General features: G+C 43.3%; 1 protein-coding gene across 8 annotated transcripts in view; it reads right to left on the minus strand.

Annotated features, from left to right (window-relative positions):
• Positions 1 to 452: 452 nt before the first annotated feature.
• Positions 453 to 23,590, minus strand: part of ets1 (v-ets avian erythroblastosis virus E26 oncogene homolog 1) — a 34,386-nt gene continuing 11,248 nt past the window's right edge. For 3 of the 8 annotated variants that reach the window (XM_071471565.1, XM_071471563.1, XM_071471564.1), the window contains exons 4-10: positions 9,629 to 9,748; positions 8,736 to 8,936; positions 8,346 to 8,423; positions 7,652 to 7,897; positions 6,023 to 6,283; positions 1,430 to 1,548; positions 453 to 1,075 (exon numbers count right to left, since the gene is read on the minus strand). In XM_071471565.1, coding sequence (XP_071327666.1) covers positions 860 to 1,075; positions 1,430 to 1,548; positions 6,023 to 6,283; positions 7,652 to 7,897; positions 8,346 to 8,423; positions 8,736 to 8,936; positions 9,629 to 9,748 — 1,241 coding nt within the window. In that variant the 3' untranslated portion in view covers positions 453 to 859. Of the gene's footprint in view, positions 1,076 to 1,429; positions 1,549 to 6,022; positions 6,284 to 7,651; positions 7,898 to 8,345; positions 8,424 to 8,735; positions 8,937 to 9,628; positions 9,749 to 21,235; positions 21,658 to 23,590 lie in introns of those variants that run through there. The other 5 variants (XM_071471569.1, XM_071471567.1, XM_071471566.1 and 2 more) reach the window with 5 other exon arrangements.

Below are 23,590 nucleotides of genomic sequence, written 5' to 3' on the forward strand. Positions count from 1 at the left end.
GCAACGGATACTTTCAGTTGTCTTGTCTATCAGACGCTCTTGGTATGAGTAATCATCATCACCAGGTCCTCACACCCTATAAAAGCACAGGGCCAGTGTCTATAGTGTTGTCTGATAACAAATCAGCACATTTCAGTTAAAGGCTCCAAGAGAAGAGAACAGTTAAACTACTAATGGCATCTAATATTTGGTTCCACTGTGATACCTTCATTGACAACGTAAAATAATCTTTCCAATATTTGCCTGCTAGGTAGGTTTACATTGGGTGTTCTCAACACCAATAATATAATACTGGCACAAGCATCTGCTTAAACAACAAATTATAAACAAACACTTTTTTTGGTCCAAGCTGGAAACTCTCTCCTTGCCAAAGAGAAACTGTGAACATAATATCGAAAAATGACATTAAACCTTCCTCAGTTCGTTTTTTTTTTTTTTTTTTTTGGCAACCGTTTTTCTAAGCGGGAACTTTCTGCCCGCTGTGCTCTGCTCGTCTCCCCACCGTGCTACTTAGGCAGAATGGAACCTGAACTCTACCCGATATCGCTCCATCTGCCTTGAGCTGCTAAATAATACCGGTATATATCAAACATACGCACGCTCACACACACATGCGCGCACACACATCTCAAATGCAACAGAGTATGAATACAGGCTTTTGGCGTTGTGCCTTCTTTTGAAAACATGGTCTGAGAGACAGGAGCTCAAAGTTGACAAAGACCACAGTTAGCCGTTAAAAACATTTTGGTCCCCAAGAAAAATGGTTTACCGATGCTATCAAACAGTTAAGACCACTTTATGAGCCCCAGTCCATGTGGCTCCTTAACGTTTGTCGTCACTTCCTGTTTCAGCTTTGCTTTCACTCGTCCGTATCAGGCTTTACGTCCAACATTGCGTGCAGCTCTTCGGGAGTGTAGCCCAGCAGGCTTTTTAAGTCACAGACAAAGCGGTAGACGTAGCGTTTCCCCGACGTCTTGTGGATGATATTCTTGTCATAGTAGTAGCGCAGGCCGCGGCTCAGCTTCTCATAGTTCATTTTGGGCTTGTTTTTCCTCTTGCCCCACCTCCGAGCAACCTGAAACAACAAAGGGAACAAGCTGGGTCAAGATGTGTCATGAACAGTTAGAAAATCATACAATGAAACTTTTTTTTAATCAAAGTCAGACTAAAAAAAAAAGGAAAACCTATGATCATCAGTTAATGTATTAATCTACATTTACATTCAATAACAGTATTTTGATTTTCAGTATTACTCCGTCATTTCGAAATGACTCACTACTGACGTGAAACCAGCACAGTTAACACTGAATGGAGCCAAGCGAGGCAGGCAAACGCTCTGAAAACGTAACACGATATCTAGTTCATCTGCTTAACTACTGAGGACCTCCCAGAGCGTGTGCCGGTGACCAGCGGTGTCGCGACCTCTCACCTCATCTGGGTCAGAAAGCTTGAACTCCCAGCCGTCGCCTGTCCAGCTGATGAAGGACTGGCAAGACTTGTCGGTCAGCAGCTCCAGGAGAAACTGCCACAGCTGGATGGGGCCGCTGCCTGCAGAACAGATGTGGGAGAGAGGGAGAGGGAGGTGTGCATTTTAAAGAAGAGCTGTTTACACTGAGAAGACACATTGTTGTTGGTTGCTGTGGGGGTTTAAGTAGCAAAGTGTGAGCTCAGTGCAAAGATATCAAGGTCCAGATTCAGGGTGCACTAACTTTCTGCAGTTCAGTTCCAAAGCACTGGATTATATTTAAAGATACAGTACATTGCATCTACTGTATGGTATGTTAATGCTAAATGAAGCAAGATTAGAACATAAAAGAGACTGAAAATACTTGAAAAGTGATTTAAGTGCAATGAAGATAAGAAGAAGGCAAAGATCTCTACATGTGTATGAAAGTGTTAAATATTCATGACAATTTTTAACTGATGTCTGAAGAGGTGCAAAGTAAACCGTCTAATCTGGGTCAGACTGAACTGCAGCAATGGAACCAAATGTCCTCTTAAATACAACAGTCCCATTCATCATGTATCCCCTTGTCTGCCAGTTGCCCTGTGCACTATGTGAATCTAGAGTCTGAGTTCCACACAGATGAAATCACCGGTTTAAAATAAGAGAGGCAGCCTTCGGCAACACATCTCCGAGACTTGAATACAGACTGTGTGCGTGTGTTAGTGTGAGAAAGAGAGCAGTTGCTAAGTCATCTGTAATGTTATAATGGAGTGCATTTTTCATGAATGAAGAGTAATATAATAAGCTGGTAAAATCAACCTTCAGTGTTATTACATCTAATGGAAAAAAAGGGGGAAAGCAGAACAAAGATAAAAAATTTTAAAAAAGTGGTTCTGTCTCTGAACTAGATTCACAGAAGTACACTTTGATCTTGTGGTTTTTTCAGCATATACACGAACCCACCCACTTTTTGAGGCTCGCATGTTGAAATCACACCTGCCTATGCAGCTCACCGCCTCAGCAAAACTGAAGCTAGGCAAAAGTTAGCTCCCTCAAGCGCCTCTGAAAACCAAATATACCATCTTACAACACAAACAAAAGCCTTCAGGGAAACAGAAGCGTGGGCTGAACACTCGAAACGGCATCTCAGAGCCCTCTTTGCTCCTGAAAAGATCGGAGAAGGTGCATGACAACAGCCACCCCAACTTTGGAAAGTAAGTGGCTGCGCAACAGTGAGTCTCTTTCAGACTGGAGTTCTGACTAGCATTCCAAAAGTCTGCTACTGTAACAGCGAGCCCACATAAGGGTAATGCAGTGCCGGTTTACCAGCCCCCTGTGCTCTCACGCCAGAATGTTGGCGACCCTTTGACAAAAAAAAAAAAAAAAGTTTCCAAAAATATGTTTCAAGTCTTCATGCACAATGGGCCTCATTGAAAAAGCATACAGTGTGGCAAAAGAGGTGGGTAGGGCGGGGGTTGGCATTCACAGCAGCGTTAAGTATTTGAACCATGGCATGCTAAATGAGTCTTGAGCATATGAAGCTATTAAGACATCAGTTGTTGTGACTGGGGCTGCAACTGAGGATTCATCTATGGATTATTTTCTGTAAGTGTAAAAAAATATGACAACTCAAAGGTATTCAAAGTCCGATTAGAGAATTAGGAAATGTGGGACCAATGTAGTGTTTTAACTTGATAATCACTTAAGCAATGAATTGTCAGTATTATTACCGATTTTTAACCACTTGACTGAATCTAGTGTAAAGTCAGATGAAACCCCTCTGTATGTGTTTGTATATTGTACTTGTGAGACAGAGACAAAGAGGAGAGAGACAGTTTAGCATGTTGTGAGGCTGCCTGATGTGAGTGTAGACAGAGGTGTAAATGGCGAATTGTCACAGGAAACCACTGAGAAAACAAGTGGAGCCTCACTTATCTCTGTGTAGGCTTATCAGGCTCCCTGTCCTCGCTACAAGTGTCACCTGTCACCCCATGACTGAGACAGGAAGCCGAGCAGAGCAAGCTGTCAAGCTGTCATAAACATCAATTTGGAATTTTTTTACAAAAGCCTGTTTCTTTATTTTGAGGTTTTTGAGATTTCTTTTTTTTTTTTTTTTTTTTTTTTTTTGGTTGAGGTTTCTCTCTTTTTTGTTCTCCCTTTCTTCCTCCATTTCTTCATCCACCCACACATGTTCACACATGGGCACGCACACACATGTAGACTCAAAAAATGCTTCCATCTGCCAAGGACTGCACTCTTCTTACACTGCTCCTAATAACAGCCATGACCAGAGCAGGCTGCTCAACATTTTTCCTCTTGCAAGGGCATTTGGGGTGTTTTAGCATGACTTTTTTTTTTTTTTTTTTTTTTCATCTTTCCCTTTCCATTTTGTACAAGAGCTCAGAGGAAGCACATTCTCCTTAGTGAACAGACATTGCTGTGCATTAGCTGGAGACACTCACGAGGCTTTCACATATGATCTCTTTGGTGTCGTTTGCGCTCTTTCAATAACTGATATGTGATGTCAGACGTCACAATTACAGCAGTAAATGGAGTCTGAATGTTGTGATGTGCATTTGAAAAGACGGTGGAAGAAGATTCCTCTGCATACTTTGGTTTACATTTTAACAGAACACAGATTTCTGTCAAAGCAAATGAAATCATGAGGACATTTACAAGTCTCCAGTAAATCCACCATGTTTGTCTGGCTATGAGTCCTATTTACATCTAACTTTATCAGCTTACACATTAGATTTATTTTTATCTATTCATTTCTAATTTCTTGGTCGAGTCCACTTTTATCAAATGTGAAGTGCTTTTTGTGTTCAACTCGTCATTATTTGATTATATGTGCATTACAGCATCTTTCCGACATCACCACGAATGAATGACTCATTGTTCCATTAGCAGCTTTTGAACTAATAACCATAGAGATGACCAATTAACTTGTGCATACCAACTTTGGGACAGTCCATTGAGATCTGATGTATGCATTGTAAGTGACGTTGGAGATTTGCTTGGAGTTCCCCTTTTCCAATGCTGGCAACCTCGCAGCCTTGTGACTATAATTTAAACACGGCTGAAAAAGTCCCAAACACTTCAGCATTAAGAGGCGATTCAGTGTCTTCGGTGGAACTGTTCAACCCTCTTTACAATCCAATTTTTAAACAGTAATTTGTGTCATAAAGACTCAACTGGAACTAAAATCCTGTACCAATGTCCACAGAGATTTCATATTTATTTTCTTATTCAACACATGATTTGGAAAGTTTGCGCTTCATGTGTTAATACAATATTTAAGATTAGGATTCATTCTACACACTGCCAGAAAAGCCTTTAAGTTATTTATATCAGTTTCCTATAATTATAGGAGCAGCCCAGTGTTAACATGCACATTCTGGTTAAAAGTAGTAACAGTAGGAGTTTTTTTTTTTTCTCCTTTCTTTTCCATGCACATTTTTAAACCAAAAACCATGAAAGATGCTAAAATAGTGCATTTACTTTAGAGGGGCTTGCAAGTATCTCCAGATCTCAGTTGGAGAACATACTGTACATAACCCGGCTCTTTGAGCATGTATGAGTATGAAGATGCACCATGAGATGAAGAGATAATTTTTACTTGGTGTTATGTGCACAGGGGCAGGCATCATTCTTATGTTTTGCCAGGGTTGCTAGGACGACCCAGAAAAAAAAAAAAAAATGTTGAGATGCAGGCTGCAGATATGAAGGAGGTAGATGATAAGTGAAGACAGAACAAAAGAGTGAGAGAGATAGAGAGAAAAAGAAGAAGAAGAAGAAGAAGAAGAAGAAGAAGAAGAAGAAGAAGAAGAAGAAGAAGAAGGTGCGAGCAAAACACATTTTGTTTCCTGCAATGTGCATGACTTGGGTTGCCTTGGTAAAAGGTGTTTTTTTTTTTTTGTTTGTAAAAGCAGTGCATTAAGGCACCCCCACATCTGGGGCTTTTGCAGAGCATCAACAAGTGTGTTACAGCTGCACTGAATGTTGCTTCATGTAGAACCAGTGGAGGGAATTCTGCACCATGTAAGAATATCTCACAAAAAAGAAAAGTCATGCACATAATAGTGCCCTGATTTTGAGATATCCACTGCTGAGATAATACATTCTGAGAATAAGACAAGCTGACCTTTTAATTGAGCCTTTGTATCTTTATGTTTATAGAGATGCATAATCTTGCCTAGGCAGAGTTCAAGGCTTTGAGATATTTTTTTTTCTTTTGTACAAGAGTGAATCTTTTGAAGGTAGAAAAACAAGACATAACTTCAAAGTCTTCTGATGGCATGCAGACACTTTCCAGGAATGATCATAAAAGCCAATAATATTCTTTAAATGAAAACCTATGCATATAACTATTGTAAATAAGGTATACCAGTATCAGGACTGTGCATGCTGGTTGACTTACAGACACCTACATGATTAATGTTATTGGTTGCCCTGTGCTTTTCCTGCTATGACAATTTAAAAATGTCTGCTGTGAAAAGGGTCTATAATATGCTGCAGCACTTTTTGGGGTAGGAAAAACTATAACGTACAAACTCTGACCTCCACACATCTCACCTGTGTATCCTGCCAGTGCCGCTGCTGGGATGACGGGTTTATCCTTGCTGAGGTCTGAGCGCTCCCTCACATAGTCTTTGAAGGTGCCCTTGGGCTTGTGGCCATGCAGGGCGGTGGGGTAGTCTTCCGAGTCGAAGCTGTCATATGAAGGTACCCGCTGCAGGCTGCTGAATGAGGACTGGCTGCTCCATGACTGGGTCAATCGGTCACAGCTCTCAAAGCTCTCAATGCTCTCAAAGGAGTCCTGGCCACCGAGCTTACCTGAGAAGAAATGGAAAGAGTGTTACACTTCTAAATAAAAGTTGTTACAAAGGAGCAAACATAGGAGATCAGATTCTAAAAAAAAACTCTAATAAAGCATGTATTTGTATCGTGTACGACTTTCTTGTTATATATTTCCACTAAAAAATAATTTCTATAAATGTATCTATGATAATATTATTATGTATTCATGTTGCCTTTAAAGGGAGCAATGAGTATGTGTGTGGAAGTGACATAAACAACACCTTTGCAGTTAATTATATTCCTGCTCACTAAGCTATAGTTTTCTGTACGGTGCCACATCTCTCTCTATTTTACACCTCATTTCACTTGTACAACCACCATTCGAGTTTGATTTTAAATGGAAGACAATCGCACAAATTGCCCTGCTATTTTTGGCCTTGGGAAAGATAAGAGGAGCCTTTCAATGGGGAGTCATTAACAAATGACAGATAATGCAGCGCCTCGATTGATGCCGAAATCTTCCAACTGCTGAAATTGAAGCCACATGTGGATATCAGTCGTTGTGCTGCGAAATACTTTCCCACGTTGGGAGAGCACAACGCAGTGCTCAAGAGCTTGGTATGTGTGATGCATGAGGATTCGACCTCATACGTTGCAGGCAATTGCTTAAAGCACCATAAGGGGCCTTGTATAGTGCACTTGGCACATGCTATTCATTTATACAGCTGGAGATTTGTGAGAAGAAAATCCTAGCTTTGTGACTATAAATGTAAACCATGCTGCTAATTCCTCTGTAAACTATCACTGAGAGAGAAAACAAGCCCGTGCATTCAGAAAAGCAAACAGTTTCATGAGAAAACCCCACGCTTGCTAACTGAGGATGACACCTCTATCTCTTTACCCAGAACCTTTAAGTTGAGTCAAGAAAAAGAGGCCAACAGAAACAAGAGAAAAAAAAAAATTCTTGAAGGTTACACCACTTGAACCGTTTTACATAAAAGGCAGGCGGCAAGAAGAGAACACGTTGTGGCTTTGGTTCGTGTATCACTCTGACAAAAACAATAGTTTTCTTTTTTTTTTTCCCCAACCCAGTCTAGAGTGTATGAGGCGGGTTTGCTTCAACCACAAACCAACCAGAGGGCCTGCTTTTCTTCTCTTCTAATACATACACACTGATGTGGCATGACAAGATTCTGGTAGCCTCAGCACAATAACATGCACGCATGCACCCACAGTAACACTAAACATTTAGATGTAGTCGCATTAACACATGCATGCACATGTGGACACGCTTGTCAAGCAATCAATCCAAGCAAAGTGTTGAGTGCAACATAAATGCAGAACATTCTTCACTGCAATGCTCCTCCAAGCTAATCCTATATTCTTTTCTTTATGAGCCCTCACCTCTGCTGAGGCGTCCCACACACATGTTGTCAGGGGATACCACCTCCTGCTTGACAGAAAAGTAGTCCCCCTGCAGTGGGTTGAGGGGCGTGTCCCGCAGCATGACAGCAGGGTATTCACTCTCATACTTGAGGGTCAGCAATTCCTCTGAGCTGATGGGATGAAGCGTCTGGTAGGACTCTGTGATGAAGCCGGGCTCTGAGTATTCAGAAGGAGGGACACACTGAGCATGCTCAACACCGTAGCCTGGAGGCATGAAGGAAAACGAGTGTAGATAGAAAGCAAAGGAAGAAAGCAAGGAGCAAAACAGAGGAGGAAAAGATCAGTCTTAGGAGAGTGGAGTCATTATCCCTCCTGTGCTGAGCTGCTGCCCAAATGCTTAGCGTGTCAATCATCCAAAAAAAAAAAAAGAAACACAGCCTTGAGTGCATTAGAGGAATGTTGTACATTTTGGGCAAGATTATTGATCAGACCTAACCTCAGGAAAACTTACACTGATGTCATATTATTTTCTGTGATATATGGTCAATATACAACTATGGCTGCAAATCTGAGGATCGACATCCATTTTTACACTCCACTAAATCCTGATCCTCTTTTATTCACAACAATAAATTTCCCTTTTTTTTTTCACTTGCATCTTATGCTATTACACAAAGTGATTAACAATATAATGAGTGTAATGAGTACTTACTGACAAAGTAGTCTGAGGTATAACGGGATTCCTGGAAGTTGGAGGTCAGTCCATTGATGGGATAATGCTTTGTATCCTCTTCATGAAAAATAGATAGAGAGCGTCAGTGACCTCGTCATCGATTTCATGTATCGTGTAACTGCATCCAGCATTATCAAAAATTAATGACCTGAGCTAAACTGTGTCTTCCTGTTTGGCTCCTGCATAGCAAATGCCAACAGCATATCACCATTTTCGGTATGAAAGAGTTTTTTTTCTCACTTACAATATGTGAGATAACAAGTTAGTCACAGCCTCTAGTCTCTTGTCTTGGAAGCATCTTATATTGCCACAAAAAAAAAAATGCAAGAAACAATCAGAAAATCGGCCTTTAGATGAACATGAGCTCACCTTTTTGAAGCATTTCTAAATGTTCCCAAAGGATGTCACCAACAAAGTCAGGTGCTAAGTCCAGGAAGCGCTCCTTCCCCATTGCACACAGGCTGGCTCCGTTCATGCAGAATTTGTCAAATTCAACATTTTTCAGACTGAACTCGTTCACTGTCCACGTTAGCCACTCAGCCACGTGGTTTTCTGTCCACTGTCTGGGATCTGAGGGACCAAAATTTATGATTGTTATATTTATTTACTGTTATACTATTTTATCTTATTTTTTGTTCAGGGTGCGGGGGTGGGGGGTTTCTAGCACTGCAAGCTGCAACATGTCACATACCAATGTAAATTGTGTTTTCACTATGAGCATACTCAGACCTCTGGTTATGCTTCAAATTTTCACACAGCCTCTGTGGTAAATAAATCTACCAAACATGGAGCCAGCAGCAGATGTAAATAGCAGTGGTTATGACAAGCCAAAAGCATAGTTTGCAGATATAGCACCATTACATAGACAAGATACTGAAAGCCCCGCTGTTTCCAAACACCATGAAGAGGCTCTGCACTCAGCCTGAATTTAAGAGGATAACTCATTGTTTTGTCTGTCTCTGTGTCTAGATTCTCTCAATGTTGGAATGTCAGTCAGTCTGCCTGGACTAAAATGTATTTTAATGTAATGCCATTTTTGGAATAACTGGGTTTCTCTTGCCTTTCAGTGAATCCTTCTAAGAGACAGCTTCACTGAATGATATAAAGCAGGCTACGACGTGAAAGAATATAATGAACGTGTGTCCTTGACATGTGAAACGTGCAGGTGGTTTTGAGGGCTCATGCTTTACTGATAAGATTTCTTTTCCCCAATGCAAATGATAATATGGACTAAAGAGAGTAGAAGCAGCTTACAGTCTTACCTTTGGGAATACACAGCCGCTGCTGTTCCTTTGTGAAGCCGCTGAAGGTGGCCTTCAGAGCCTGGGACATCATCTCTTTACTTCCTGGAGTTAGCAGGGGGACATCTCCGCACTCCGGATCTGCCAATCAAAGATCACAAACAACATTGATTATGATACTATTTTGAGTCATATCCATATCTATTTCATTTTGCATTGCAATTACTAACATGGTAATATTATATTCTGCTTTAATTATCATCGACAACCCAAGCTAAAGTAATGTATCCTATATTGTACTTCAGGGCAGGGAAGCTTACTGAATGGAAAATTGTATCGAGACACAGAGAGAGGGTGGGAAATAGAGACTTGTGTTTCAGTAAGCTCTTTACACAGAGACACACATGCACCCACCCACCCACACAAACACACACACACACACACACACACACACACAAACAAAGTCAACACAGTTGCATCTGACCGTGATCAACAACATAGCTCAACAATTACCTCCTGTCTAGACAGACACTGTCACTATATCAGGTCCAATTTATTTAACCAGGAGCTGTCACACTATCAGATCTGATCACTTTAAAAACTAAAGGGGCACTACATGTGCACTGTTTCTGCAGGCAGTGCATGTGCATGTGTCAAAAGGCTGAATAGCAGATAGTGGAAATCAGTGCAGTTTATAATCAGAATTTACGTGCATGGTGAGTTGGGGCAGTTGTTAGGCAAATTGCTTTTTCTAGACTTTCTGGGATTACAGGCAGGTGCTACATTATATCTCAATCATCTGGCTATAAACACATAATCTTATCTGGAAACTAATACAAGCTACTAATTTCTCTGCAACCCGCACATCCTGGGTGGGACAGCAGCGCCTGGTGCCCATCAGTGACACCATGACCCCTGCTAGCCCTCCTACCATGTTGCCCCTACACAGTAGGCCTACTGTCACCGGGCCGAGCATGGGGTCAAACATTCTGAGAGGTCAAGGGTCAAGGGATGAGGTGATGATGTCACTGTGGCTGCTGGCGGGTGGCTTGGAGAAGATGGGGGGGGCTGTCTCAAGGGTCTGAATCACACACTAGGCTTTCTGTTCTCTGCTCACAGCCAGTGGGCACCCAGCAGGGAACAGAGCTGCCTTTGATGGCTTTAAACAGTGCCTGATGACTCACACTCATCTAATTAGATTTACCAGGCTGCAGAAGTGTGGGATAAGGGGGCAAAATAGAGGAGATGATGAGGGGAGAAGGGGAAAAGCCCTCGGGCCACTAACACTGGAACAGACTGCTAAAAACCAATCAGGCCCTCGACTTAAGCGTCTTTCTCGTTAGTTCATTCTTCTTATTTGTCTCAATTGCACGTCGATTAAAATAGTTAAAAAACCACAACCAGCTTGGCTTGAAGCCAAACTAGTGATGAGGAAAAGTTGTGTCACTCCTCTGACAGCAACAGCATTCGTCGAACCCAGATGTTCTGGCATCTCCACTGGCTGGTGGTTTTATCTGCCAGCAGTACACTGGGGCAACATACAGTTCATTCTTGTTTTCACCACTCGCTGACGTCTCGACCTCGTCTGGAATGCACAGCAGCTGTCCCTCCTTCGCCCATGTAACCAATGTCTGTCTGGCTGTTTGTAAAATTAGGTCTCCCACTTTCTTTTTCTTTCTTTGGCTCTTTTTTTTCCCTCTATTTTCTGTCTAAAGAAACCTTGCAACAGAACCGAGACAGAGGACAGACAAGAGCTCTTTGCTTCTTCGTGTGATTCAATTAGGCCTGCAATAATATATTGCTCTCTGTTAGACTGGTGAACAAGCAGAAAGTTATTCATTCTGGTCAGGAGTAAAAGCAAGGGAGAGGAGCTGAGGATAAAAGCTGTTTTACAGTCTCCTAAAGACCTCAGTTAAACTTTTGTCAGACGCAGCTCACGCATCAAAATAAAGCGTTTTCACTGCAAAGATGAGACCTGAGCGAGTTGTCTTTATGCAAAATGTGCCCCTGACAGCAAGGTTGTCTAGGCCTCTGCTGAGCTCATTTTTCTTTTAAGTTGTATTGGTAGTGCAAAAACGTACATGTTGCAAACGGCTGCAAACTGCGATGGGACTGGGGGCTCAGACAGCCTGTACTTTGATGTGAAGGCGAAGACGAAATGTGGCAGTTTATTTAAGCTGGATCGAGTGGAGTTTGTCTGCACTTTCCAACCATTTACGCCCCTCCCTCCCCATAGCTTTTATCATCCCAGCCCCAGCCTCTACTTGCCCACACAGACTTGAACCCACTTTAGCACTAAATCCACCATCAAAGACACTCAACACCATCTTGCATGAGAACTACCATTAGGCAAAGAGAGAAATATGTGAGCCATGATTATAGAGCAAATTAAAACGTGAACTGCAATTTGTGTGATTTTTTTTTCCTATTTTATTTTGAATTACTTGTTCCCCTGTTAAAGATGATTTTACAGTGGGATTTTTTTTTTTACTGTCTTCAAGCATTTCAAAGCACGACAAATGTCTTCTAAGCTTAAACTGTTGGGTGACAGTGCAATTGCACTTTCAACAAAACACTTCACCTTTTTATACGGTGTCATATGTATGTGCATTGCTCTGTTGCATTTTTGTGATTTGAAATGGAAACCGTGAAGCAGAGGTCACAGCAAGGCTGAGAGGCAAACACCAGACTTAAAAGTGCAATGATAATAGAGAAGTCTCCATGGTGAATGATCCATATGAAAGTTATCTGCGGCAGAGATAATGTACAGTGTGCATCCATTAGTGCGAGAGGCAAGCTTGGATCTAGACGATCTCTAGTAAATGGTGAAGTCCTGATAGGATTTCAATGCCTGCGAGTCCCATTAGATACAGAATGGTCAGTACGTACTGAGAGCTAGAGCATCCACAAGTCATCACTTTCCACATTAGTCCCATCCACTTAGCTCACCAAATGTGGGAGTGGGTGTAAATCACAGGCAGCATTATGGTAGTCACCATTTCACTAACAAGACTCGGCGTACAAATGGCAAAACGTCTGAAATGAAACCAACTTGTTCTCATGATGTAGAGGGCATAAGAAGTCCATTTCTTCTAAGGATCGTTGATGAAGTGAGACTAATGTTTAGTCTGGATGTAAATGTACAGTAAAAGCTATTGATTAGCCACTCCCCTCTTGCCATGATATGATTAATGGACAGTCAGCTGAGTGCGACGGTGATATGGCTCCCAGGGATTCTCACTGACAGACTGTGTGCCTTTAATGTCCAGCTCTTATGACCGAGCCCCAACCCAACCTTAGACGGAGGTTTCTGTTTGGCACCTCAGGCTGTTAAGCTGACACACACATATAAACACACATACACACATACACACACATGAACTAAATTAGCAGTCCTCCTCGACTGTGCGCCAGAGCGTGGGCGTGAAATTGGGAATTTTTGCGGCTGGGGCCAAAGTCTATGGGGCTGGAACAGGCAGGGCTGGGCAGGGCAGGACAGGGCCAGGGGAAGATAACAAGGGAGCATCTCGGGTGGGTGAGGGGTAACTACGTAGGCTGGGGTGGGGTGGAGAGAGGGGTCACTAGCCTGTAATATGAGCCCATCACAGGACAAGAGAACCAGGGTGGGCACAGAGAGGGAGAGCGAGAGAGAGAGAAAGAGACAGACGAATGAATGGGAGGTCTCATAAAGCTCCCTCTCTTCTTCTTGTCTCTGGAGTGACATCACAGTGGGATCGGTGCCATCTCCCAGCCTCTGGCGGAGACTCGGTTCATTCATAAAGCCTGGACTCCTGCCTCCACTCAGAATGATGCAATGATACAAGCAGAGCAGGCAACCAGACCCAACAAATAAGGGACAATATGCTTTCTATCATGTGATTGAGCTATAAATAACCCTATAGAGTTTATCTAATGAGTGGGTGTGTGTTGGTTTAAAAAAAAAAAAAAGAGGATGACATCTGAAAGGCTATTCAAAGCTGAGTGAAACACCTTTAATTTATTTATATCTGTATCAGAGCATGTGGCTCTATAGCAGAGAATATGGTGGGCTTTTTTTAAATATGCGAATGAGTCCATTTCCTGTGGCTAAGTTGCCACTTCCTGAGGGAAGTGAGGTGAATTGCAGGTTCAGGTGAGGGTCAAACATTTCAGATCCGCCACAGGGGTCTCCTACCCTTTCAGACTATCCCTACATGCACACAGGTACATATAAGCAAGGTCACGAGGAGGTGCAGGAAAAAAAGAGAAGAGGTCTTGGCAACTTGCCAAGGGTTTATAATCAGCTCTTTAAGTCAGACCAGTCTACCCACAGCAGACCAGGGGTGACAGTGGTATCTGAGAGAGCCTTTGATGGAGATCTGTATCTGGACCCTTGGTCTGAGAACGCGGGGTCATAAACCCAACCAACATGAAGGGGTTCCATTCAACGCCACGGGGTGATAAAGTGGTGGCTAAGGGCTGCAGTGGAGCGGGAGGAGGAGGACGGGGTGGCAGTCTGGTTTTGAGAGGGCTGCTTGTTCAGCCAGCTGCTGTGCTGTTTAGATTTCCATCTCAATGCCAGCGACCAGGAATAGATGTGTAGGCCTGGTTCAGGCCAATGTGAAGAGGCCAGACCAGATCTAGACCCAAGCCTGCTCCAATAAGGACAGTGTTAACCTAGAGAGATCCAACTCACTAACCAGCACCATCGCACCATCACTGACAGCAGTGCTGAAACACTGGTTTTATTCTTAGGTTTTCACCACTGGCTTCTGGCTGCCCTCTTCAAGCACAAACCTGCGGTGGTGTAAAGCAGCTGTACGGGACAAGGCCACAACTGCTGACATCTGTCTTTGGCCATGAAACTAGAGTTGTCTGGGACGATCACCGCCACAGACACGCCGGCTACTGAAGCAGACAATAAGTGAGACTAATACCCCATAGCTGCTTTGCTTGTGTTTTTTTTCTTCCACTCCGTCTGTCCCTGAAATCATATTAGCTTATGATGTGAAAGTGCATTAACTCTGCTGTTAATGCCAAAGTCTCAGCGCTTGATACAACATTACCTCTGAGTTTCAAATGATCCGCACCGTCGCCAACATATTTTTGTTAAAAGCTTGATGGAAATTATTTTCTTTCCTGAAGAACGAGAAAGAAAAATAAAAAGAGAGAAAAGGCGGGATTTGGCTCATTGTTGCTTATTTAACTGCCTACAAGTTTTGTTGCTCTGTTATCTTAAACAGTGTGAAACAGCCTGGGTTTTAGGTATGCCTCAAGTATTAAAGATTGAGCAACAGTAATGTACTTCTCACAACAGCCCATTGCACAACCTTGATATTCTCTATTACTTTGAGAAGGCAGACAAATAACACTGGGAAAAAGCTAAACCCCAGTATTCACTGAAGCAGTACACAAACAGAAGATATCTGACAAATCTCACTCAACTTGAAGTTTTTCCATGACCTCCATATATGTTAAATATTTATAATGAGAGCACTTCTTAATCCAAAAGGATTTAACTGCTTTTTTTACCCATCAGTGCTCGGCATAGTGGCGAGGAAAGTACACTGACAGGCCAGCGCTGTACTTGTGTGAGTGCAGGTGGTGTTAGCCTAGCTGTGCTCAGGCTAGCTGCCTTCCCAGGCCCCGTCCTCTGTTGTAAACAGACAGGGGATGCTCTGGGGGAACTGTTTAGGCATTAAACCAAACACACGACACATCTGACAAACAGTTTACTCTCAGTGGTGCATTTTTTCCACAAAACATGGTGACTGCCCCATATTCAGTCCAAACTGATACATTCCACAACCAGTGGTCCTGATATAAGCGGGAATCATGTGGGACAGTGCACAGCCACACACTCATCGACCGACCTTTAGTGCGATACATACGCATGGGTGTCTTGTAATGGCTGGGTCTAATTTTACGTCATACATATATAAGAGTTTGTTGCTTGTTTGAAGGCAAGCTATGGGCGACAGATGGATACTTGATAAATAAATTCCCCCGAGACCACAGTGTTTTCATGTTGCATGCCTCACATTCCACCTCTGTTTTACAATCACTAATGTGCTTCTCACAGCTTTCTTGTTTTCCTCTAATGTGACCAAAAATGACTTGTGGTCTAAGTGGCAAATGGTTTCAGTCCAGGATGATGAATGACCCGTCTATTTTAAGCTCAGTGTAGGCTCCGTCGCTAATAGGAGCACAAAACATCAAACATCTGGCCGTATCTCTCCACCTCTATCTTATCTAAGATATGTTATTTTTCATGACGGCATGAAACACCTCAGGTTTGGCTGACTGTGCTGTTTAAGAAGCTGTGAACCACAATTTGATAAGTGGAAAGTTACAACTCAGTGTTTTGCAATAAAAGATGGAAGTAATTTCTAAAACGTGTGCATATCATCGCAGTTGTGTAAACTCTCTCTCTCTCTCTCTCTCTCTCTCTCTCTCTCTCTCTCTCTCTCTCTCTCTCTCTCTCTCTCATATGCAAGCACAGACAGGCTGTGACTCATTTCATCAAAGAATGACTGGACTTCAGAGGGTATCGTGCTGCTTCATTCGACAGTGTGACTGGTCATGATGAAAGCAATGACCATATCTTGTAAAATTCCTGCTCCATGACTCAGTTACCTTGTAACTGTGCAACAAACGCGTGTTTGGGGCAGAAAGCAGACCATCTCTGAGAGATAATGTTACAGGAACACAAAGGCATTTCTGTCAAAGTCAAGTTCTCATTGTGCTCTGAACATGTGGGCCTCGCAGCTGATGTCGGCAATAAGGAAAACTCATTTTTAACAGTGATACAAGGCAGGTCAGACTAGGCGGACGAAGCTAAGGAATCCAGCTGCTTTTACTTTCATAGCCACATCTCCAACAGCAGCCTAAAACTTTACACTACAGTCCTATGCCAGAGCACATGTGCCTCCCATTTGACTGGCACACCTACACAACAGAGCGCGCCACCCACACAAACACGCCCTTCTTTATCATTCTTTGCTTTGACAGGCCAAGTAATCAATACAGCTCTGATGCGGAAGGTCTGACAAACACAAAGTCTGTAGCCGTGCCCCGCTTGTTCACCTGATTACAAAAACAGCCACACAGCGCGCACACTGACTCCAAAAACAGGTGGTGTGCAGCAAAACGCAGACAAAAGAGAAAACAAGGGAAGACAATCTGGAACATAAACTGAAGAGAAATGAGTGACATGGCCTCGTTGTGGACAGCTGAACATCCGTGGTGACACAAACCTGCTGCCTCTCAGGACAGTGTATTGATTCTCAAAGCAGGCTAAACTAGCCCAATTTCCCTTCCACTGTGGGAAACACAGCGCCTTAAATGTAGAACCATAAAACAAAAATGGCAACAGCAAGAGGACAAAAAAACAAACAAAAAAAAAAAAGTTACAAAGCACTCAGGGTGATTTTGAGATGCGTGGGCAGTTGTGGAGCCATTTTGGGGCAGAGTCGGGCCAGTAAGGGTTCACAGCCACACTGGTGATGTGGGGAAGGGAGAGGCCTGTGGTAGCCGAAACCAGTAAGCGAGCCAAGCAGACGCACAGTCGGACAGTCAGTGGCGTGCGGTGCATGCAGCAGGCGTCTTGTGCCATGACTCAGGCATTACAGGCAAGGAATGACTGGGGATGGGACAAAGTGCACTTCCCAGGAACTCACTGTACACCACATCAAGGTGTCGTGAGAGAGACTCTAGTGGCCAGCAGAAAAACATGGAAACAGAGGAAGAAAGAGAAAGGGGGGGGGGACACTGGAGGAGGAACTGTGTGAGTGGGTGGGTGAATGATGGAAAAGAGTTGTCTGTTACAAAACAAGCTTGTTAATGCTTTATTTCCCTAGCCAAGGAACATATTTTCCTTTGTTTTGGTTGTTAGCTTTTTGTGGAATGTGAGTAAAACGAGAAGCTGCTGTAGACTGATTGCTGGGAGAGGCACTCTAATCATTTTGATCCTTAGCGAGGAATATTTACTACCATCATATTAACCACACCTTGGAGGATCTGTCTCTCTCCATCCTTAAAACATCCCCCAACACCTACCCCCCTCACTTTCTTTCTTACCATATGCTTGCTATTTAGCTGACTGCTGTATCTAGTGCTAACACGCCTCACTGTATGACTAAGCTTTATGAGCGAAGATTAAGGCGTGTATTCACCAGGAAGGCGTCAAAATTGGACCCACGCAGTTTAATTGTTTCATGTTTATATGGACAACACAGCAGATGACAGGCTGAATGATTGGGCAATGAATGAAATGTAGGCTGAATGTGGGAGGGTTGGGGGGGGTTCCCATTTGATGTAATATAGTGGCATCACTGAGCAGCGCGGGAAAGAAAGAAAGACGAGGTCATTGTGGAAACTCACAGACATCCAATTCACTAGCATCCACCCAAGTCCACAGGGGAGGCTTGTCGAACAAGCTGGTATCTGTTGCTTCTAGGCGCACACATGGCCTGGTCAAACACTACCTAATGACAAATGTGTGATGCACTGAACACTGGACTGACTCATCAAGTTTTGATTTGGCAAAACATATCATCCCCTCAGTTTGACACAGTGAACGCCAGATGAAAAACGGACCTGTTCGCTCCGTTTGGCAGGATTCATTGACAGACCACATCAAGAGAAGCCAGGATCACCCAAACAGTGTTTGCACAGCTGCCAGCCAGCCACGCACACTCAAACATTGGCATATATTACACTGCACTACTGAAGGAGTGCTGACACAAACAAAGCTGAGCAAAAAAAAAAAAAAAACAACAAAAAAAAAAAAATGAAGCTTATGTAACTCCCTCTGTTCTGGCACAAGCTACCCCTCACCACACTGTACCAACACGGGAGGCACCTTGGAAAAGACAGCCAGTGGAGCCTTTGTAAGACTCATTCATATGCTGTGGCCTGTGTGTGCCTGTATGCACACTGTACGTGGCGGGGGTGGAAGGAGATGCCTTATAAGGGCTCTCGGCAGAGGCACCAGGCATGCCAGTTATAACAAACAGCAGCATTTTGATCAGATAAAAAAAAAAAGTGAGCCTCCCCCTTCAGCTTCTTCTATGCCTCCATGCATGCCACCCGGCAGGGCATGCTCACAAGCATTCCTGTCACTCACTGAACCCTGGCCTGCTGAACACAGAGGGAAAGCAAAAGAGGGAAGACTCAGACTTGTACTGTAAATGATTGACAGCTCTCTTGAGTATTAAATCTATACTTTAAACACAGAACAATGTCACGTGAATATGCTCTATCACTCCAAAGAAAAAGTCAGTGATACAAAAGTAAAGGAAAACTGAGGCTTTTGTGCTTTCATGACTGCAATTTCACAATAGAAACACCTTCCCTGTGAAGTAAAACTCGCCTCTGTGAGTAAGTCAGTTTCGTTATGGCTACATGATGCCATCAATTATAACCCACCACAATCTGAGTTACATTGAAGTGCACTGTGTCACTGCTACAAATAGAGGAATTAAAGCTTGGTGGAACGTTAGAAACCTTGTTTGGGTGAATTTCTGACCCCTGCAGTGTGTGTGCGCTTTGAAGGGAATAACCTCTGCCAGAGAGAGAGGGAGAGAACAGGCTTTGGGTAAGCTGACACTGGCTGCACTTCCGTCACAAAGGAAAACAAACAATATAGTAAGGTAGGCTGGAAACCACTTATAGCTGTTACTGGGGTATGTATGCATGTGCAGTATGTGGTTGCAGGTGTTTGGAGAAAGAAAAAAAAAAAAAAGTCAGCATCTGTAGTTCCCACAACTTCATAGCTCTGTGTTAGCAAAGAGCCAAGCAGTCATGTCCACAGGGAGAACGGCTACTTTCACAATCCAACAAATCAACAAATTCATTCTGGCTTTGTGCAAAGTACTTATCTTGCTCAGTAAGTTGTAAACAAACAGCCTGTCATGGTGCTTTACATGCATGCAGTGCAGAAGAACATGTGTCTTATGTGGATCAGGAGTAGCCCTGTACATGGGTAGTGCATTTATCTTGTAAGCATGGTAATGCCAAGGAGTGAACATGAAAGCGAGCCTGTGTGTTTGCGTGTGTGAGAGAAGTGGAGAAATGATGTGTTTGTGTGAAGCTGTGAACTGCTCCTTGGCAGCCTCATCTTGACCCGAGTGCACCCAAGTGAGCGTAAGCAGGAGCAAGCATTGCGAAATGGTTTTGCAAGATAGCACTACGCTCTGGCAACTTAACTGCAGCTGTCAGCACTTTTCATTTGAGTTTGCGAGATGCATGTGTGAGAATCTATGCTGTGCAGGTATTGACAGTGAGGAGAAGGTGGTTAATGCGGTGAGTCACAGCCCCTTCGTGGGTCAACACTAGCAATTAGTATCAAATTTCCATCATGCATCAATACTGTTTGTTGCTTCACAGACAGACTTGATGCCACCTGAGCTGCAAAAGCACTGGGGATTAGTAAATGTAAAAAGCTGGTCAATGCAAATCATCCAAACATGCCACCATGTGTAACTTTAGTCTTAGTAAAACTGAGAAGTGAAACCACACAAAGTTTTAAAACCCAACACAAACACAGCTCACAGTTGCAGGCTTCCCCGTGTGCCCTGGACTACCCCTGAAGCAAGCCAAGTCTTCCAGGCAGCAGGGTCACAGAGGCAAGCCTCAGCACTGCAGATTCATCACCTCAGTCTCTCTCTCCTTCCCTCTGGAAACTCAGTTTCAACCACTAAGGAGGAGGGCGAGGTAGAGAAGAAAGGAGGGAGGGAGGGAGGCAGAGGGAGACAGTGGGGATGGTGGGGAGGGGGTAATTAGGCACCATTGCTTGTCTCCCATGCCGGCTGGGCAGAATGCCCTGGCTCTCCCAGTATGGCACTGAGTATATGGGTCATAGGTGGGTGCTTAGATGGGAGAGAGAGAGGAGATGGTGATAGATCCCCAGTGAGATCAAAGCAGGATGAAAGAGAGAGGGATATCATGTGTACAACAAACCTACAAAGCATATACCAACAGCCAATTTAAAGAACACACATCCAAAAACAAAATGTAACAAAGCTGAACTTACATAATGACACAGGAGAGCAAATCTGAACAAGTAATTAGCTGTAATTAGAGCATGATCTGTTTGATCATTAAAGGATATCAAAACACAGGACCTGTTGCAATATTTTTTACATGTTTTGTTGCTATGTTGTGTGACGATTAATCTTGCCTGATGGCACCATTAAGTCTCCTCCTGTGATGAATAACAATATTAAAACTGGAGTCTAATAACTTTTTCATCTTGGCAGCTTGTTTCACACACACAGCATCACATTGTAAATTGTTAAAAGCAGACCATCCAGAGCCTGGTTCATTCAATAACAATAAGAACACACACACACACACACACACACACACACATATAGCTACAGGACTATTGCATGACTGTGGAGCCTGAGGCGTGTATTTTTCCCTCACAAGTGTTGCGTGTTGTCCGATGTTAAGCAACCAGCACCGTGTTCACGCTGAGATGCCGGGACGTCATGTCCCTCTCAACGCATCTATCTACCGAGGATCAACACTGAGGCTCACATGAACGTAATCTGTGCGCCAGCCGGTTCTGATTCAAGGAAAACATCTCGGAGTAATGTCAATCTGTCCACTGTCAGGCTCTTACAGAAGAGTTGCGTTACTCACCGTCCATCTTTTCAGCCTTTATGATTGTTAACGTCGGTTTCATATCGACAGCTGCCGTCATGATCATCAGATCAGTGTGTCTTCACAACGCCGCGTCCCTCTTTTATTCTAACAGCTCCAAAAACACAATATAAGCGAAAGTCTTCTCTTCCTTTGGCGCCCCGGTCAATTCTACTGGCTGGATCTTTCTTGCTTTCTTTTTCTTTATTTTCTTTTCTTTTCTTCTTTTTTTTTTTTTTAGCTTTTCCCTCAAAGCAAAACCCGATTCGGTTTCTTTAACTCCTAACTTATCTCTCTCTTCTTTCTTTCTCTCTCTCTCTTTCTCTCTCTCTCTCTCTCTCTCTCCGGCTACATGTACACACACTCCCTCTTTTCCTCGTTCCTTCTTACTCACTCACACACTCACTCACTCCTTCCTCTCTACCTCTCGCTATGGGCGTTGCATTGCAAAGAGCCGAAGCGCGACGACAGCTGAAGGGGGCGGTGTTTAAGGGGCCTGACTTGCCAGTTGATTCACAATTCAATTACAATGCCCCCCCACCACCACCCCACCCTTCTACACACACATACACACACACACACGACTTCGACCACCTCCTCAGAGCCTCAGTGACAACCCGCCTGTACCAAGACGCCTTCACGTCATCAGGAGTTTACATGTTCCCGCAAATTGCTCGCGTTTTACGGGGATGAAACGCTCTGTGGAGACATGAGAGCTGCTGAGAACTGTAGTCACGCTTAACCATATCACAGTGGGATACTATCCAAAGATGACAGCTCACAGTTCATTCAGGAACTGCATCATAGCATCTTTCATGACCATAAATACAATCACGTTTTTTTTTTTTAAATATCATCCAATCACAAAGGAACTATAGCCCACTGGTGTTTCAGGGGTTCAAGGGATGAAAACAGAACTGGGGTACAATATAGCTGCCATTTAACACACTGTGGGCCTCTGTAGGGACAGTATAGGGCGAGTATTGTGATATCTGAGGTTAAGAAAGAAAATGATCTAACTATGAGCTAAAAGGAGAATCTTTGGGGCCGTCTCTGTCCTATATACTGCAGGTCCAGGCTTCCTCATAACTTGTAAGTCACCCTCATAAACACCTCAGAGTATTTCCTGTTCACCTTGTCCTGATCAATAAAAAGCAACCATGTTTTTTTTTTTTTTCCTTTCAACAGCTGGTATTAGTAAAGTATATATTGCAAATAAAAACCTCTCATATAACAATAAGAGGCCAGGTTTAAAGATAGTTTGGTTGGACTGATTGTAAAATCAATCTTACTGGGTCTCACAATGAGCATCAATGAAAATCTAGTTTCGAATTCGGCGTTCTGCCTGTTACAATTCTCAGTTACCATTTCTTTATTTAAATCTTTGTGCTTCCTTCTTCACAGGCATCAGGCACAGTGACCATGCATGAGTGAAAACTGAATCAAGAATGTATCCTGCCACTGGAAAAGAACAAAGAAAAGGAGAAAGACTGGTCATTTTAGCCACAGTAAGGCTCCACTCTGAGCAAACCACTGCCATTAGGGAACATGTCCCATGGCAACAGAAACAGTAATAACAGATTATAATAGTAATTCTCACACAAGGTCCACTGGAACCCGCTGCTTAAAAAAAAAAAAGGAGAAAATGGAGTTCCAGCTAGAAGAGTAGTAGTATCTCCAGTTAATACAAAAGCTCCTTTTGTTAATTAAGGACGCAATAAAGCCTAAAAGCTTTTCTTTAAGACATCATCCCTCTTTTTCCATATATCCAACCTCATCACAAGATACCTTGTTAGGGTGAGTCATATGGCCCCACCTGTGATGCGCATCAACATGATACTTCTGCATGTACTGTACTCATGTATTTCTAAATGGAATGATCTGGAGGGAGGCTGGGGAGCCAGGGATATTGATCACACATGGATTTTTAAACCGGTGGTACTTCACTGGCTCCATTAGCAGCCCTGGATCAGGTTTCATTGGCCTGATAGGAGCCTCGTCTGGGAAGAGTGCTGGTGGGTTCTGCGGTGAGAGGAGCTGCCTCACCCGGGGCAAAGTAGTGGGGGTGATGGAGGAGAGGAACGGAGGGGGGAACAGTACCTCTCACTTCATCTCAGTCAGTCAGTCTCTCACTCTCTCTGACTGGACCTCTTTGTTTTCTGTTAATGAACTCCCTCGTATCTGTTCTTAAAAGGCCAGCCCGGGTCCTTTTGTGCCTAAGGGCAGACATTAGGGGTTTAATGGTGTTGCTGACTAATATCTGGGCTGGCGTCACTGTAACCCATTTCAACTTGGGTTTTCTTCTCTCAGTCTTCACTTCTTTACATCAGAATTTTCAATCCTATAATACCATTT

This window comes from Trachinotus anak, unplaced genomic scaffold, assembly GCF_046630095.1.
Source record: "Trachinotus anak isolate AG129_WGS33_773 ecotype Australia unplaced genomic scaffold, CSIRO_AGI_Tana_v1 ptg000034l, whole genome shotgun sequence".
Classification (NCBI taxonomy): Eukaryota; Metazoa; Chordata; class Actinopteri; order Carangiformes; family Carangidae; genus Trachinotus; species Trachinotus anak.